Genomic DNA, 16,622 nt, shown 5'->3' on the forward strand with positions numbered 1-16,622 from the left:
TATTTTAAAGTAGAAATTTGCCATATTGAGCAGGGAAATGAGGATACAGAATGTAGGACTTTAGAAACATCCACTAATTCTGTCTTACTTAACTGATAATGGGATGTATATCTTCATGTAAGCCTCTGCCTTGTGGTTCAAGTATGGTGTACACTGTATTAAGTAAGAAAACAATTCTTGGAAAATAGTTAAGTTTATGAACTTTAATAAAAACTAAACATAGTCCTGATGGTCCAAAAGGGGGAAAAACTGGATTTTGAACTTTTAATAAATAATCAGTAACAGTATACATATTGAAAAAATACTAAAACCATTGAACAGCATGTAATATGAGTCCCTTTTTAAATAAAATAGTTCTATTATACATCTTTGCAGACCAGAGACAGACTTTGAATTCTCTGGAATTCAAAAGGATGAACGGGGGGAAAGTACTACAACAAATAGTTAACACTTGTGCTTTTATGGGATAAAATATACGTGTTTTTCTTTCTTCCTTTGTAAATTTATCTAAATTATTTTTAAATATGCAATTTGTATACAAATTGAGACTTTTGCGTTGTAGAAAATATTGCGACTATTCCAATTGTCATAATGAAAACACTCAGTAGAATGTTTTGGTCCCAATTATTGAGTGACTAAGGCCTCATATACAAATTAGGGAGTGACTAAGGCCTCATATTCTGCATATACAAAATGAAGGGGGAAATCCTGGATTGTACAGTTTAGAGTGAGCACTCTGGGATGGTTGATCCAAAGCAATCTTAACTCTCCAAACCAATCACAGGCCACCAAATTTGACCGGCAGTTTTAGAGGAGACCAAATATGCTACACTGCTTGTGCTTCTTATTATAATACCCTCAACAATTTTTTTCAAAGCCTTATAAGACAAGGCCTGCCATAACTGGATTGGCTAGTGACCCTTCTTTTTAATCAGCATTACCCAGATGTCTAGATGGTACTGCTTATTAAATAAATAATAATAGGAAAGGGTACTGTTCTCCAGTTACTGACTCCATGAGATTAGGGTCAGAAGTAGGGGACTGGACAATTGCAGAGTAACGACCATATATAACCGGCACTTCAGGTTCCAACCCATTAGATACAGAATAACATTGTTTTGAAACTGTACAGTGCGGAAAGTTAATTGATTATGCTGGATAATAGGATAACCTGCTTTCTTATAACAGAATAAACATCAGATATCCAGCAACAGCCATTCTTAGCAAGATCAGACAGAACATGAAGGACACTTTGTTCAATGTTTTGCTAATTCTTCTTAGCACACTGCAAACAAGCACCTAAAGTTAGCTCCATTTCCTTTAGTTCTGTTTGCATTCTACTTTTCTTAAAAAATGAAACCAATCAGATCACATAAAACTTACTTCAGACAAAATTAGTATCAAGGCGCATTTTCTTTGGCTCAGTTAGTCCATAAAATAGTTAACAGCTCCTTTCTTTGAGGACACTCTTCTTCCTGAGATATTGGTACATGTGCAAAATAAAGAGGGAGGAGCGGAGATGAATTTTGAAACCTTCTTCCCATAATCGTGCAAATCTGTTCAGAAAATGCAGCTCAAATGCAAAAAAAACAAAACAAAACCTCAGCAACAAAAAATCCACAAAGACCAGGATCCAGAGAAATATGTGCAACTGGGATTCCCCACCCCTACTTCATTTTCAAGCACTGCAGCCTCCTTCTTGGTAGTGGGTCATAAATACCGGTAGGCTCTCTGGAACACAGTCAAAGTCTTTAAAAAGCAATCATTTTAATTTACTTGTTTCCTAAAATTCAGTGTTCTTTAAACCTACAAGAGAATGAAAGATATCAGCAGTCAAGAAACAAGAGTTGATACATCTTGAAAAATAGTAATTACTACCTTCAAAGTAGCAAGCCCCACCACCACCTTAATTGCCTTTTAGCTTTCCGAGTGACATCTCACAATAGCTCAGGGCAAGGAACAGTTGTTTCAATTATATATAATTATCTATAATGGTCTTTATTCATATTTAATATATAGATTCATAAAATAAAAACAAAAAAATAAAATCAATAATCAATAAATAAAACAGCTAAGACATTTCTATGCCCATTCCTGGCCGCTAAAAGCTTAACTAACCAAAAAGTGGTGTACAATAGCTTTTTGAAAAGGTACTGTTATCACACTGGATTAGGGCTAGTGTAAGGGAAAGCCCTTCTCGTCGTTCTTCAACAATTAGTGGTTACATATACCGCAAGTCATTTAGAGCCCAAGCTCCCTAATAGCATAAATGGCTATATTTGGCACCCTGAAATGCGCTCGGAATGAAACAGAAACTTTGTGCAGTAGAGTATTGGTTTTATAAACTCCTTACTGTCCAGGCCTATCAAGAATCAAGAAAGTGTGCCTCAGACCAGCTGCAGAATCAGACATGGACACAGTCCAGTTCCACTTTAATTTCACACGTTTGTAATTTTCCTAACATCAGTGGTAGGAAAGTATTAGGTGTATGGATGAAAAGAGAGTGATGTGCGCTGAAGGAGATGTTTGCTGCAGCAACTCCTGCTGGCAAAAGGCATTTTAAAAACTGGAAGTAGACCGTGAGTATCTATACCTTTTCTAGACCACAGCCTAGGAAGCAAAGAACTTGCAATTTAAAAAAGGGCGACAAATACCATGAAAACAAGTATCAGAGATATTCAGACTCATCTTATCTGCTCTTGCAAGACAAAAAACTAAAAGATTTTAAAAATAAAACATTTTCAAACAATTACTTGAGAAGCTGATAAACAGTACAGAAATCCAAACATAGGAAAGGAAAGAAAATTGCCACGTTGTTGTTGAATGTAAAGATATGTCAGCTAAATATAATGTAAACATCATGTATTGGCACACAGGAAGTTAAGCCAAAACTTACAGGGTGCGATCCAGACTACATCGAAGTTCATTTCGTATAAGGCGGAGCAAGAACTGTATAGATAAAATAAAATAAAAACAGTGTCAAGAGCAAAAATGGCACCAGACATGAAGTCTTCATGTAAATAAAGATGGTGTCTTAAAGTGAGGGACCTGACAGCGCTCAGGCAAAAGTGAGGACAGACTGGAGGGAATGAATTCTCCTAGGACGCTGACAAAAGACCATGGCAGCTTATGCCACAATAATTTTTAAAGCTTTTAAGGTGCCACAATACTCCTTTGTTGTTGTTCTTGCTGCAACAAACTAACATGGTCACATCTCTGTAGCCGAAGCAAAGAAATGAAAGGAGGTACTTGGGTTACCTGCATAAAAGTGCTGTTTATGGATTAGTAGGAGATTCCCATCTTCTAGTATAAAGGGGCCAGGATGCACAATGGACCTAATGTTTTCATATGGGAAACTTGGCAAACAAAGGTCTTTGGAAGTCCCTAATTTAAACAACTGCCAAATATGCAGGATAATGAACCATGTTACAGATGCTTCAGGTTACAGACTCCGCTGACCCAGAAGTAGTACCTCAGGTTAAGAACTTTACCTTAAGAAATTGCACGGTGGCGGCGCGGTGGCAGCGGGAGGCCCCATTAGCTTAACCTCAGGTTAAGAATGGTTTCAGGTTAAGAATGGACCTCCGGAACAAATTAAGTTCGTACCACTGTACAGAGGTACCAGAGGTACCACTGTATTATGTCTGAGGTCAAGTGTAAATGTAAGTTCAGAGAAGCAAAAACTGTAGCCGCAAATTGCTGAAGAGCCCAGTAGAGGGAGCGCAAGCCTATTGGGAAATGGATTGATGTGCTAACTGGGTTATCCTTACGCTATTCTGAAAGGGTATCACCATCATTTCCTTAAGTAACTAGGTTTATCTCTCTGATATAACGGAGCTGTGAGGGAGAGACCCAGTGCTTTTTTCGGTTGGGGGGGGTGCAGTGGTAACATTTTGTGAATCAAAGTTTGGTCTCATTGAGGGGCAGTATTTCAATATGAGTAGGGAAATGAGAGTACCCCTAAACATTTTTTTAAGAAAAAAAGCACGGGAGAGACCCCAGAGTAGAGTGGGTAAATGATTACTAGAGATACTAGGTGTCAAAGTAATAGACAACTATCTGACTTTTAGAAGACATCTGAAGGCAGCCCTGTTTAGGGAAGCTTTTAATTGTATTTTAATATTTTGCTGGAAGCCGCCCAGAATATTATTATTAATTATTATTTTTATTATTATTCACAAGAGCTTTGTGTGCATGTAATTTAAGAACACTTCTGCAGCAAAACACCTGCTGAGCTGACTGCAGCTGTCCCTGTTGCCATCTTTGTTACACCAGAGAGGGTTTTGCTCAGAGATTAGCACTCTGGGAAATTGTACACAGGGCTGAAGGTCAAGCACTTGGTTCAGCAGCGTGCTAGACGCCCATGAAAAACCATTTAAAAAAGAGGAACAGAAAGGAAAAATGAATCCCTTCGTGGTGCCACCTGCTTAGCAGAGCCTACAAAGGCAGGCCTGGAATTTGCAGTGCCATTCCCCTCTCCTTCCACGAGGAATTGAGAAGGGAAAGGATTTATTTTTCTTTCGACAAACTTTTAAACTAAGTTTAATGATGGCAGGCACACCGAGGTCCTGCACTGTTGAATTTGGCTTAGCCACTGCTTGACTAAACAGGGTGCCTGCTGCCACCACACAACGCTTAAAACAGTAGCAAAGGACCCCTCCCACTCCCTTCCCAACACCATCTGATAAGTTGTGGTAGGTGTGGGGGGAAAGTGGGGCAATCAAGGGAATGAGGTGAAAGCAGACAGCAGATGTGAGGGACCAGGGTAACAGGCGCTTCAGGCCTCTTCAGGGCAAACTGCCCTAGGCTCCTTGAAACCTAGCAATGCAATGGTCCTTGGTAGTTCATTCTCAGCACTAAATTCATTTGACGTGCATAAGTACACAAATCGTCTGCATCTTCTGCAATAATTCCCAAATTAGAAACACTGTTCTCGAGGAAAAACAGAAGGATTACAGTGGTACCTCGACTTACGAACGACTCGACAACCGAATTTTCCGACTTACGAATGGGGCAAATGGAAACCGCGGCAGTTTTAGATAGGGTTTTTTCGACTTACAAATTTTTAGATTGGGTTGCTTCGACTTACGATTTTCCCCCGTTTCCAATGCATTCCTATGGGAAATCACGTTTCCAATGGTGCTTTTCGACTTACGAATGTTTCGACCTACAAAGGTGCCTTTGGAACGGATTAAATTCGTAAGTCGAGGCACCACTGTATTATGCAGAGCAAAGTCAAAATGAGAAAGCGGTTTTTTTAAATTAAAAAAAACCCAAACAACATTTTGCCACCCTCCAAAAAGGACTGTCCTCTCAGTAATATTTCAGAAGATGGAGCTGCAAACAGAGATGAAAAGGTTCATCAATTCAGGGTGTGTGTGTTTGGGGGGAGGGAATTATTGAAACCCTTATGTATAAATAAGGCTTGATTTTACAAGTTGGATTCAATGTTTTACTCTTGAAGGAACCATTTTAGTCTCTCTAATTCCCAAAATGTGAAGACACAAAAAAATTACCAAAGCATACTTGCAGCTCCTACCCTTGCATGTTAAAGGTTCTATCTTTGATAGTTTCTACTAAAACCAATATTACTATGGTAATCTAATGTTTTTGTAGGGAGGTGGTGGTTAAATATGAATAATTATTAAGTGCCAACAATTGCATATTTCAGCTACTTATAGGATTTTTATAAAACTAACTGAATTAATCCTCAAGGACAAAGTTTACCTTGCAAGATTCCAGTTAGGAATAGTTGCAGAGAACGTAAACGATTCTCTCAAAGAAAATTATGATTTTTTTGACCCTGGCAAGGTTGGGTGTTAACATAACTACAGTGGTACCTCTGGCTGTGAACAGGATCTGTTCCGGAGGCCCATTTGCAACATGAAAAGGCCGCATCCTGAAGTGCTGCATCTGCACACACGCGTGTCACAATTTGGTGCTAATGCACATGCGCAAAGTGCAATATAGCGCTTCTGCGCATGCACGCGCACCAAACCTGGAAGTAACCCATTCTGAGACTTCCGGGTTCGGCGTGTCCGTATCCTGAAAAGACGTAATCCGCAGCGGACGTAACATGAGGTATGACTGTACTGATTTCACACTTACAGCGGCAAAACAAATTATATCCCTTAATGGTGTCTATGTAGGAGGCTTAGAGAAGTTCTAACAGCAATTGCTTCAATCAGCTTGAAATGTGAATAAAAAACCTATGCTGGCTGGACAACTCATTTATATTCAAGTGCCTCTTTCCCACTTTCACTTTTGCATTAACAGTAGCCAGACATTTATATATTAAAAGCATGAGAGATGCTCAAAAACAATTTAAACCTCACAAGTGGAGACCAAAGCTCCCATTCTCTTCATCTATTTTTTAAAAATGAGGTCCATCTCCCTCCCCATGGAGCTGAGAAAATCAGAACAAGTTAGCTCAACATCATCACATTTATTTTAGGAAACCCAATCATATTAAAATTAAGGAGTAAATTTGATCATGTAGACTACAGCATAGTACCTTAGTGATAAAAAGCACTATAAAAGAGTGATATACTGTGTAAGTTGCACTCCTGCTTGGAAATATAAATCAAGCCATATGGGAAAATGAGACATTAAAAGTATTAAATAGAACTCTACACAGCTACTAGATTCTGTCTCAACATCAAGAAGAACTTTCTGATGTTATGAGTTGTTGACTGTGAATGGACGCCCTCAGAAGGTGGTGACTCTCCTTCCTTCTAGATCTTTAAGCAAAGGTTGGATGGTCATCTGTCACGGATGTTTTAGTTGAGATCCCTGCATTCCAACTCCACAATTTGACGATACTATGAAATCAATGCAGTCAACGCCTTAAACTGAACTCTACATTTTAACAAATGAGCCCACAGGACACAGAAATATGGTACTATTCCATACTTTGACTTACTAGCAAGGCACACGCATCTGCTATCATCAGCATATAAAATACATTGTTCCAACCAGAAGGAGAGAGGAGACCAGCTAACAAAGGTCCCAGAGCAGCACCTAAAACACAGTACACGCGGGTTAAAGCAATACAGTGCAATACATCTGACAGGCTGCATAATATTTTATACGTTCCTGAGATTTCAACATCGATGACATATTTGGAAGTGGCTTCTAGGTATGTAAGCACTGCTTCATGAAACCACAAATATTCCTCTTGAAATGGGATAGGACAGAGGGCTCATCCACACTTACTTTTTGCTCGGCATTTCTAGACAGAGGCCTGGACTTTACAGGTCTTACCGCTTTTCTTTTTTGGCCCTCTGCTTTTCCTGTGAAAACCAGTTATTTACCGCTGAATCGAAGCAAATGGTCAAGCCGGATTTGCCTTTTGCTGCAATTAAATGGTAAAGATGGGTTTTTCTGGGGAAAGCGACAAAGCGGGCCTGGGGGGGGGAGCACTCTGACATGTTCCAGGAAAGTGCTTGGATTCAGGGGCGTACCCAGGATCAAAACTAGGGGGGGCAAGGGGTGGGCCCAAGGCATGGGAGGGGAGGGGCAAGGGGCGGGGCCAAGGCACAGGAGGGGAGGTGCCACAAAGTGGGGACGTGGGTGGGGCTACAGAGCCCAGGTGAAACTGACTCCAGTCTAATAACACCAAAAGGGGGGAAATCCAGGGAAATAATAAGGAGGATCAGAGAAAGGTCAGGACAAGCAGCTATAAAAAGGGACATTCTCAATGAGCCTGCTGAGGACCAGCTGTGGTTACGCAAGAGCAAGGACAAGGCATATCCCATACTACGCACATGGGCACTCATATTATGAATGAACAGCATCCTTTGACAGCCTGGCACCTTCCACGTGCTTTGGACCACAACTGCGCTGCCAGAGGCAGATGGGAGTTGTAGTCCAAAGCACACGGAGGGGAATCAGCTTAGCAAAGAAATAAATTAAAGTTTGCCTGCTTTTGCCTTATCCCATCTTTTGCCTTATCCCATTCTGGGCTGCATCAATAGGAGTATAGCATCTAGATCAAGGGAAGTAATAGTACCACTGTATTCTGCCCTGGTCAGACCTCACCTGGAGTACTGTGATTCTATGATTATATGAATAGTATTGAGGGAATGGATGAGGGGGGGCAAACTGCAAGTTTTAATATTGTTCCATGCCACCCCAATATCCACAACAGTGAGATTCCAGGGGCCCAGGCACTTACCCAGGGTTCATATTTCCACAGTGGAGATAGCGGTGTCTTTATGATGTATTGCTTATTTACACATATTTATAAGCTGAGCCTACAATACAGGCGCTACATAATTATACTTTGTCCATAATAATTTTCACACAACCATCTTAAGAAATCAATCTATGCCTAGGTAAGCCTGTATAGGATAGCAGCCTGAAGCACAGAAACTATCTACAGCCGCTCCTTTCACTTGAACCCCTCACAGAAATCCTGTAGAGCTGGCCTGAAAGGGACCCCCAGGGTCATCTAGTCCAACCCCCCCCCCCCGGTAATGCAGGAATCCTGCCCACAGCAAGACCGACCCCTTTCATACGTCCGGATTCCTGTAAGCCTAGCAAGCTGAATACACCAAGGTCCGGACTCTTCTGCCCTGCGAAATGCAACCCAATTGTCTGAATGGTGGACAATGTCAGCAAAACAAATAGGCAAGTTTGAAGACATGGCAAACAGTGGCAAAGTTCATTATGAGAAGGAGATGGAAAGTTATATCCCTCCTAAAGGAGAGAAGAAGAAGTAAAAGGACTCCAATTCCCCCAAAAGTCCACCACCTGCTTTCTTCCTGTTTTGTTCTGAGCATCGCCCAAAGATAAAAAGCAACTGTTAGGGCAAAATTCTGGGTGCGAGAATGCTCAGCCACCCAGCTCATCAGGCAAGGGCCTGTGGTCGTTGCAGAGTATAAAAGGAAGGAGTAACAGCAAGGTTTATTACTGCGCAGCAGGTTCAATGCCAGACTGAACACCATGAACAGGGCTGCAAGAACTTTTAAAAGTTCCCACCACCACCCCATAATGTACATCGAAAGCATCATACATACATCACTTGTGACAGGGTAAAACGTCAGAAAAGGGGAAGGGGCAAGGGGCATTAGCATACAGGTAAACAGGAGGTAAACAGGATTAACATACGGTAACAATGCACGATGTCCCAGAACATTGTTAAGCAAGTACCAGTAAGTATCTGGGAGGGGATCCTTGAGTACCTGGCCGGGGGGGGGGGGGGACAATGGGTCCAGGTGTGAGTATTGCCTCTGGCTTCGGAGGGTTGGGAATGGCAGGAGATGGTACCTGAATGGATTATGGATATGCAGAGGAGCACCACCCTGGCTACCTGACCTCTTGCTTAAAGGATTATGGCTGTTCCCTGCATCCCTGAGAGCCCTTGGCCAGAGTAGCAAAAGGGGGTTTCATTTAGAAATAAAGATACACTGTATTCATTCATAAAGAAATATGGTTACATAGAGTCTCAGGCAACAGAGAAAGGGTAGGAAAGGGAGCCTTTATTACACAGGGCTTGATCTTGAGGGGGTTCGTGTTGGTGCGATACTAGAGTGGTGTTGTAGGATCAAATGGGGTCCCCTTGAGGGCATTTGTGCCAATCTTGATTCCCAAATGAAGCCTCGTTTGGGTGCCCCCCCCCCATAAAATTCCCTAACAGTGACCACCCAGGTTTTTCTATTGGTGAGACAGCAAAGAAACTAAAAACCGTAATACATAACAACATAAAAAATATCTGTTGTCAATGCCAACATACCATCGCTTCCAATGAAGCTACATGCAGACTCTTTATAGCAGGGGTGGCCAACTTCCAAGAGTTAAAAACTGGCAGTGATTGATCTACCCCCTTTTGGGGGTTCAGGTTGAGGTTGTTGAGCTTTTTTTTAGGAAGGAAAGCCATCCATGTTTTAGCGGGTTCAGGTCAAAGTTTAGCTTTATTTAGGAAGGAAAGCCCTGTTTTGGGGGCTTCAGGGCAAAGATGTAGAGCTTTTTTTAGGGGAGCCAAAGTTGCTGAGCTTCTTTGGGGGGAGCCAGTGATCTACCACAGACGTCCAGTGATCTATTAGTAGATCATGATCTACCTGTTGGACATGCCTGCTTTATAGCAATAAAGGGGTGCTGGCCCTTTAAGGCTGAAAGAGAAAACTGAGACATCCATGCCCCCCCTTTCTAACACACATCTTTTAAGATCACATCACACAGTGGCTGCCCAAACAGCTTGGATGATAAAAGACACAAAGGAGGGAGGACAATTGGGAAAGATATAACACCATTGCATTCCCATGCCTTCCAAGCCTCCTTATGCAAAACCACCCAGTTAAAACGGAACTCCTTTCACACCTCATTATCGCTGGAGGTTTCATTAAACTGATAAAGATCCCCCCTCCCCAAGGACAAGAGTAAAAGCTGTGGTGCCGACCATTTGCTACCTGAAACAAGGAAACAAATTGTATCTTAAATACTGGCACAGGAGCTTTGGAAGGCTCGCCCTGTCCAGCCTCCTCTCTTTGCGCGCGCGCGAGAGAGACTTCAATCCTTCAGCAGCCAGCTTCAAGTTCTCTCTCTCTCTCTCTCTCTCTCTCTCTCTCTCTCTCTCTCTCTCTCTCTCTCTCTCTCTCTTCCCCCCTCCCTCCCACCGCGATCCCTGGGAGGAACATCAGAGTGAGTGTGGTGTTTTACGTACAGTGTTTTAATCCACACCCCAGCTCTTCCAATTCTGGTTCTCCATTCCCCCCTCCTTGTTTGCTCTAGTAAGAGCAGCAGCAGAATGAGCTGAACGAGCGAAGGCTGTGGGGAGGCAGCCCGGGCGAGCTCCAGCAGCAGAGTGTTGCGCTCTCTCCCCTCCTCTCCCTCGCTGCGTCCTTTTGCTTCTAGAGAGGGGCAGCTGCCAGCTGGCTTCTAGAGTAGGGCAGCTGCCCTAACTTGCCCCATGGTGGGTACGCCCTTGCTTGGATTTCCATTGAAAAATAACTGAGGGGTGATGGGCATAGATTTCCAGGTCTGCACCTACACTTAGAGTCATTCTACAACTACCGGTAGAACCATCAATTGAACTTTTGTTCTTAAGGCAGATATTTTGGGAGTGAAAGCTTACCTACTGAACCTGTTCCATCAATGATAGCTGTAACAGTGGAGAGTGCTTTTGCATTTCCCTTGAGACTTTTATGGGTACCCTTTAACAACAAAATGTTCAAATCTTAATAATGTTGGCACAGATAGTAGCAATATTAGCAATCATTTCTCATTTATACAGTTCCTCTTTTTTGAGCTCCTAGGACGAAGAGGTGGAATATAAATGAAATAAATAGTCTTTGTTTCACAAAGCTGAATGGGTGGATCTGGGGGTGCTCAACCTATATCAATCGAAACTAGATATTACAACAGTTTCTCTTAAATGCTTTTGCATTTGGGCCATTTCTGATGTTCCTCTATCTTGAAGTATAATAATAATAAAAATTTAATACAATCAAAGACCAGCAAGAAGGATAAATAAAACATCTTTTCTGAACTCCTTCTTAAAACCATATACTGGAACTTGCATTAGGTCAAAACAGGAGCCTTTCCTAGCTACCTTCTTCTCAAATTGTTTCCTATTGGATTATACAGATACTGGATACACCACCATAAGCCCAGTTGTAGATTAGTGAGGATCTTCTTCGAGGGGCCATTCAACCCATACACTTCAAGGCTAATGGAGAGAGGAAGTCATGCTGGCCTATGGTTTCTGTCCTTCTCTAGAACATTGTGCCTCTTCCTTTCATGTGTCCCTGTTCTTATTAAATTGAAAATGACTAATACATTATGAGAACTAACATGAACATTTAAGACAGATACATACTCACCAAGTCAGCTGAGACAGCTGTTGTGATCAATGCATAAGGGCCATTTACAAGAGCGCCACTGATGAGCAGCATAACTTGAAATGAGATTAAACACAACAACCAGATTTTCAGAATTTGTGCTTGCTCTAACAATACATGAATGGTGAAAGATCTATTAATCAATGCACATTTATTTCAAACATACGAGTTATGAAATTATAAACAGTGGAAGCTCTGTCTTCCAAAATACCTTATAAGGTAAAAAAAATGGTCAGTAATAAATAGCCAGTAGATTGTTCTTGGTGTATATTTGAAACGAAAGCATGGGAGAAGTTACGTAACAGAGGGGACTGGCGTTCTTATCCTCATTTGACTTATTGGTAAAACTGAGCTGACAAGCAGACATTCAACTTAACACAGCCTTGGAAATAAAGGAGGAGAAGGCATGGATAACAGAAAGAACTGGGGGGAAATAAGAGCAGAGTGTTGTGTCATAGTCTGCATAAGATACACTGCTGCCATATCTGCCCTGCCTTGCCTTCTGCCACATTTATTTGCTGATTGCGAGGCAAATGATGGCAATCAGTCCTTGTACTTGTCTCTCCCACAGTGAGAACAAGCACAGAACTCAATAACTTGCTGCTGCTGCTTACTTTGGACCTTAGTAGAACCAGTAGGCCTCCAAATGCAAAAGAGAGGCACACAGTGAAATCCTATGCAAGTCTACCTGAGGTTAAGTCCCATTAGGTTCAGTGGGACCAGCTCACATGTACGGTAAGTTGGCAGAGGATTGCAAGCAAAGGATGCTATCTGCAAGCCACTTGCTGCTGAACTGTACTTCTGAGTCTGTCAGTCCTGAGCCCCAGTGGCTAATTCCTATTTGCTACTAGTGACTAAGCAACTCACAAACAGCAACACTGCAACGATCTACTTACCATATTAGACCCCTCCAAAGCAGTAATTACTATTTAGGTATACTAAGTAAAACTATGGCTAAATATTATCTGTACTACTTATTTCCAGTTCCAGATTGTCAGTCCCAAGTAAGGGAGTAGGAAATATCTTTTAATGCAGTGGGGAAGAAAGAAATGGAAGTATATTTCGTCTGTCCCCGTCCCCGTCCCCCCGGACATTCATATGATGACTATCAGTTGGCTAGAGCCCCTCTGCATATGTGTTTTGAGACTACAGTAAGGAGTTCATATACCCAAGACAACATGCACTAAATTAAGGGAATAGAGCTAATTTCACTATCTCCCATTAGCTTTTGCAAATGGTAAGTTGTTAGCAGAGAAGCAATTTAAGCTCCAGATCACTGATGTTGCTGTGATTGATATGTGAGATTGTGCTTCATGAGCTACACTGCTCCCACAAGCAGATGATTCTCGATTGGGGGGAAAACCAACAACAACAAAACAGAACTGCTCTGTAAATACCATTAGGAACGACCATCTTAGACCTATGTTCAGTACTTATATTTTATAATATATTATGAAATACATTCCCAGATATATTTTTAATCATCCCAAATAGGTTAAAAAAATAACGCTAGAAAACAGAGAACTCACCTATGGTGGCCTCAAAGCCCATTTTACTGATTGCTGAAAATAAGTATAGCTAGAGTAGACATAAAGCGACAGTTAGCTCAACTCATCATGAAACTTTAACTTTTCAATAACAAGATCATTTGTCTTTGCTGGGTATCAATTAATAAATCTGCATTATTTTTGCATTGTGGGACCTACTGGCATAGACAACAGGCCTGACAAAGCGACTATGGATCTCTGCTATGTAGGAAGCAAGGCGAGTTCTAAGATTTTATAATAATTTTCACATTAGTTAAGGCTAATCCTTCAAGGCGGAAGGGAAGGGAATCTTATGTTTCAGTGGGGAACAAAGTCACTTAAACAGTTACAACATCAGAACATTAAAAATCCACCCCTCCATCGCTAAACCAGCACCAGCTAGCAGACACATCTAATTTTATCACTGTAGTTGAGACAACAGGTCATACCGTGGGTGCTGCAATCAAAAGCATCATGCCACAAGTTGTAGCTCTTTTCTTCAGTCGGTCTGATATTATGCCTGCCAAAATTCCACCTGTGGAAAAAGATTAGGGGAACTGAACATATAAGAGAGGACATGTTTGCAACTACATTAGATACTACCCATAAAGGGCACCCTTTTGTTTTCTTAAAGAAGTGCCCTGCATATGTTTATCGCCAATAATTTCTACAATGTAATTGATCAAAGTGGAATAGATAAGAAGAGCCTGCTGGATCAGGTGAAGGGCTCATCAGGAGAACGGCATCCTGTTCTCACAGTGGCCAACCAGATACCCGTGGGAAACCCACAAGCACAAATGCACAAAATGTCCATCTCCTTTTTTTAAGAACACACTCCTGTGGTCCCTCAGAAAGTGTCACAGGGACCTTAGGAATTTTCAGGTCTTCTTCTCCTTCAGGTCTCCTTCATCCTTCAGGGGATGAAGAAATAAGTTTGAATTCGCAGGGGGATATCCAACCTCGTAAGGCCCCTCTCAGCTACTGCGGAAACCTTGACAAGCCTTGCTTTATCAAGAGGTATCAGTTTGGTCACTGAAGGAAACAGGATGCTAGAGTAGACAAATATTTGGTTGATCCAGCAGGGCTCATGCATTCCTATTTTTTTCCTACTCTGTACTCTTTCATTAAGTAATCTTTTTGTTCTGAAGGTTCCAGCTACCACTTTTATGCGGAATGCTCCCAAATCTATTTTCCTCATAGTCTCTTTGGTTTCAATCTCTACATGCCCACCATCATTTCCCACTGGACCTCAGCACAGACATACATGCAATAGTGACATCCAGACAAAACTACCATAATGCACTCTACATGAGGCTGCCTTTTAAAGAGGTTTCAGAAATTGGTTGGAGCCCGACACTCAAGTCTGAACTGAAAATACTGGTGTTGACCTTTAAAGTCCCTATCAGGCATGGTTCATCCTTGGATACTTTCAAATGGCATTAAAAACCTCACCTTTCTTCAGGGCTTGTTGCAATAAATTGTGGTTTGGCTGGAGATCTGATAATCTTGTCTAATTCTGGAAGTTGCATTATTTAGTACTATGTTATATTTTGCTGGAGTATTGTTGGTTTTGATAAACAATGGGTTCAGGTGATCAATATATTCTAAGCAGTGTTAATTGTATTTTTTTGTCTGTATGTTGATATAGTCTGTAAATTGCCTTGGAAAGAATGTTATTTCTGAAGGGCGGTATATAAATTTGTTAAATTAAAACATTTCTTGCCAATGTCTGAAACAGAGAATAGTACAGTAAAGATAATACTCTTGTTTATTCCTGACTGTTAATTTCAATCAGAAGGCAAGGCTCTCTTGGTGGTCTCTGCTCGGAATGAGGAGTACAAGGGCCTGTGAATAGGCTTTTTAATTGTTCTCCCCACTGAGATGTACTTTACCTTGACAAAATAAAAAAATTCCTTCAGTAGCACCTTAAAGACCAACTAAGTTTATATTTTGGTATGAGCTTTCATGTGCATGCACACTTCTTCAGATACCTGAAGAAGTATCTGAAGAAGTGTGCATGCACACGAAAGCTCATACCAAAATATAAACTTAGTTGGTCTTTAAGGTGCTACTGAAGGAATTTTTTTATTTTGCTTCGACTCAGACCAACACGGCTACCTACCTGTAACTTTACCTTGACAGTGTACTTGTTTTGCACATTTCTTTCATAAGGCTTTAGAGGTGATGGGTGAAGTCAGTTTTGAGTATGATGGTACTGCTATATTAGTTATGTAGGTATTTAGATGTGAATTGGTTTAAATATTGTATTACATTTTTTTGTGCCCCACCTGCTACAAAAACCATCATCTGCTTAATATTCTCACTTTCTCAGCTCAGCAGCTCACTTTGTCTGACCAGTTCCCACCACCTGCTTTTCTCCATAGCTCTTGCCTCTGTGTTTAAGAATATCAAGTCAATTTAGAAACATCGATTCTATGTGTGAAGTTTTAAAGTATCAAACACTAAGTTGCAAACTTACCAAAGATTCCTCCAACATCAAATAGTGTGGATAGATCGCCTGCTCGTTTAGCATCAATATGTTCTGTCAGTGAAGGAAATAAAAAAATACAGCAGGAATAACTTAGATTTTTTTCAGGAGCCACAAAACTGGCTGACTGCCCCCATATGTGGGGGTCTTGCGTTCATGATGGAAGAAAGGCAAGATATAAGTTTAACAAGTTGGCAGGCAGCACTAAGAATTAAGGTTATATATTATAATGCATACAAAATAGGTATCTGTTCCAAGTTATTCAGGGCAAACTCAGATGTGGTGTGGGAGATCCATGACTAGTTGTGTTTTGTTTTGATAACTAGCAGCCCTGTGGGGCAACTTTCAAGGCTGCAAAAATGGTGGTCTGGAAATGGGTGCTTTACTCTTTCCCGGTGTAATTCACCAACTTCCAAAGCTGCTATTAGCAATTACATGGTTGGAAGGGGGGATCTTGCTTGATGTTGCAAGGCATCATTGCTATACTCTGCAGAAGCAGCATTTTGCAAAGGATAGTAATGATGCCTTGCAAAATCAAGCAGGACCACCCTCCCATTACATCAGCTGATAGGAGGACGCAATCATCATTAGCACTGGTTTTGTGTACACAAGAGGTCTCTTTGGGTGAGTGAGAGACCCAATTACTTGCTTTAACCTCCGATTATCACTGTGAAGGGGCGGGGCTCCACTGGGAGGAAGGGCAGGATATAAATTATAATAATAATAATATCCACCTTGAAAATACTCTCCTCCCTTTTGTCAGCCATT

General features: G+C 41.3%; 1 protein-coding gene across 6 annotated transcripts in view; it reads right to left on the reverse strand.

The window, feature by feature from the left end:
- Window positions 1–188: 188 nt before the first annotated feature.
- SLC37A1 (solute carrier family 37 member 1) overlaps window positions 189–16,622 on the reverse strand; it is a 38,700-nt gene continuing 22,266 nt past the window's right edge. For all 6 annotated transcript variants that reach the window (XM_088667851.1, XM_088667854.1, XM_035115533.3 and 3 more), the window contains 8 exons: window positions 15,846–15,908; window positions 13,816–13,901; window positions 13,370–13,418; window positions 11,823–11,896; window positions 11,075–11,153; window positions 6,923–7,020; window positions 2,897–2,949; window positions 189–1,806 (listed from right to left, as the gene is read on the reverse strand). In XM_088667851.1, the coding sequence (XP_088523977.1) occupies window positions 1,791–1,806; window positions 2,897–2,949; window positions 6,923–7,020; window positions 11,075–11,153; window positions 11,823–11,896; window positions 13,370–13,418; window positions 13,816–13,901; window positions 15,846–15,908 (518 nt within the window). In that variant the 3' untranslated portion in view covers window positions 189–1,790. The remainder of the gene's footprint in view (window positions 1,807–2,896; window positions 2,950–6,922; window positions 7,021–11,074; window positions 11,154–11,822; window positions 11,897–13,369; window positions 13,419–13,815; window positions 13,902–15,845; window positions 15,909–16,622) is intronic.

This window comes from Zootoca vivipara, chromosome 4 (genome assembly GCF_965207765.1).
Source record: "Zootoca vivipara chromosome 4, rZooViv2.hap1.1, whole genome shotgun sequence".
In the NCBI taxonomy this organism is placed as follows: Eukaryota; Metazoa; Chordata; class Lepidosauria; order Squamata; family Lacertidae; genus Zootoca; species Zootoca vivipara.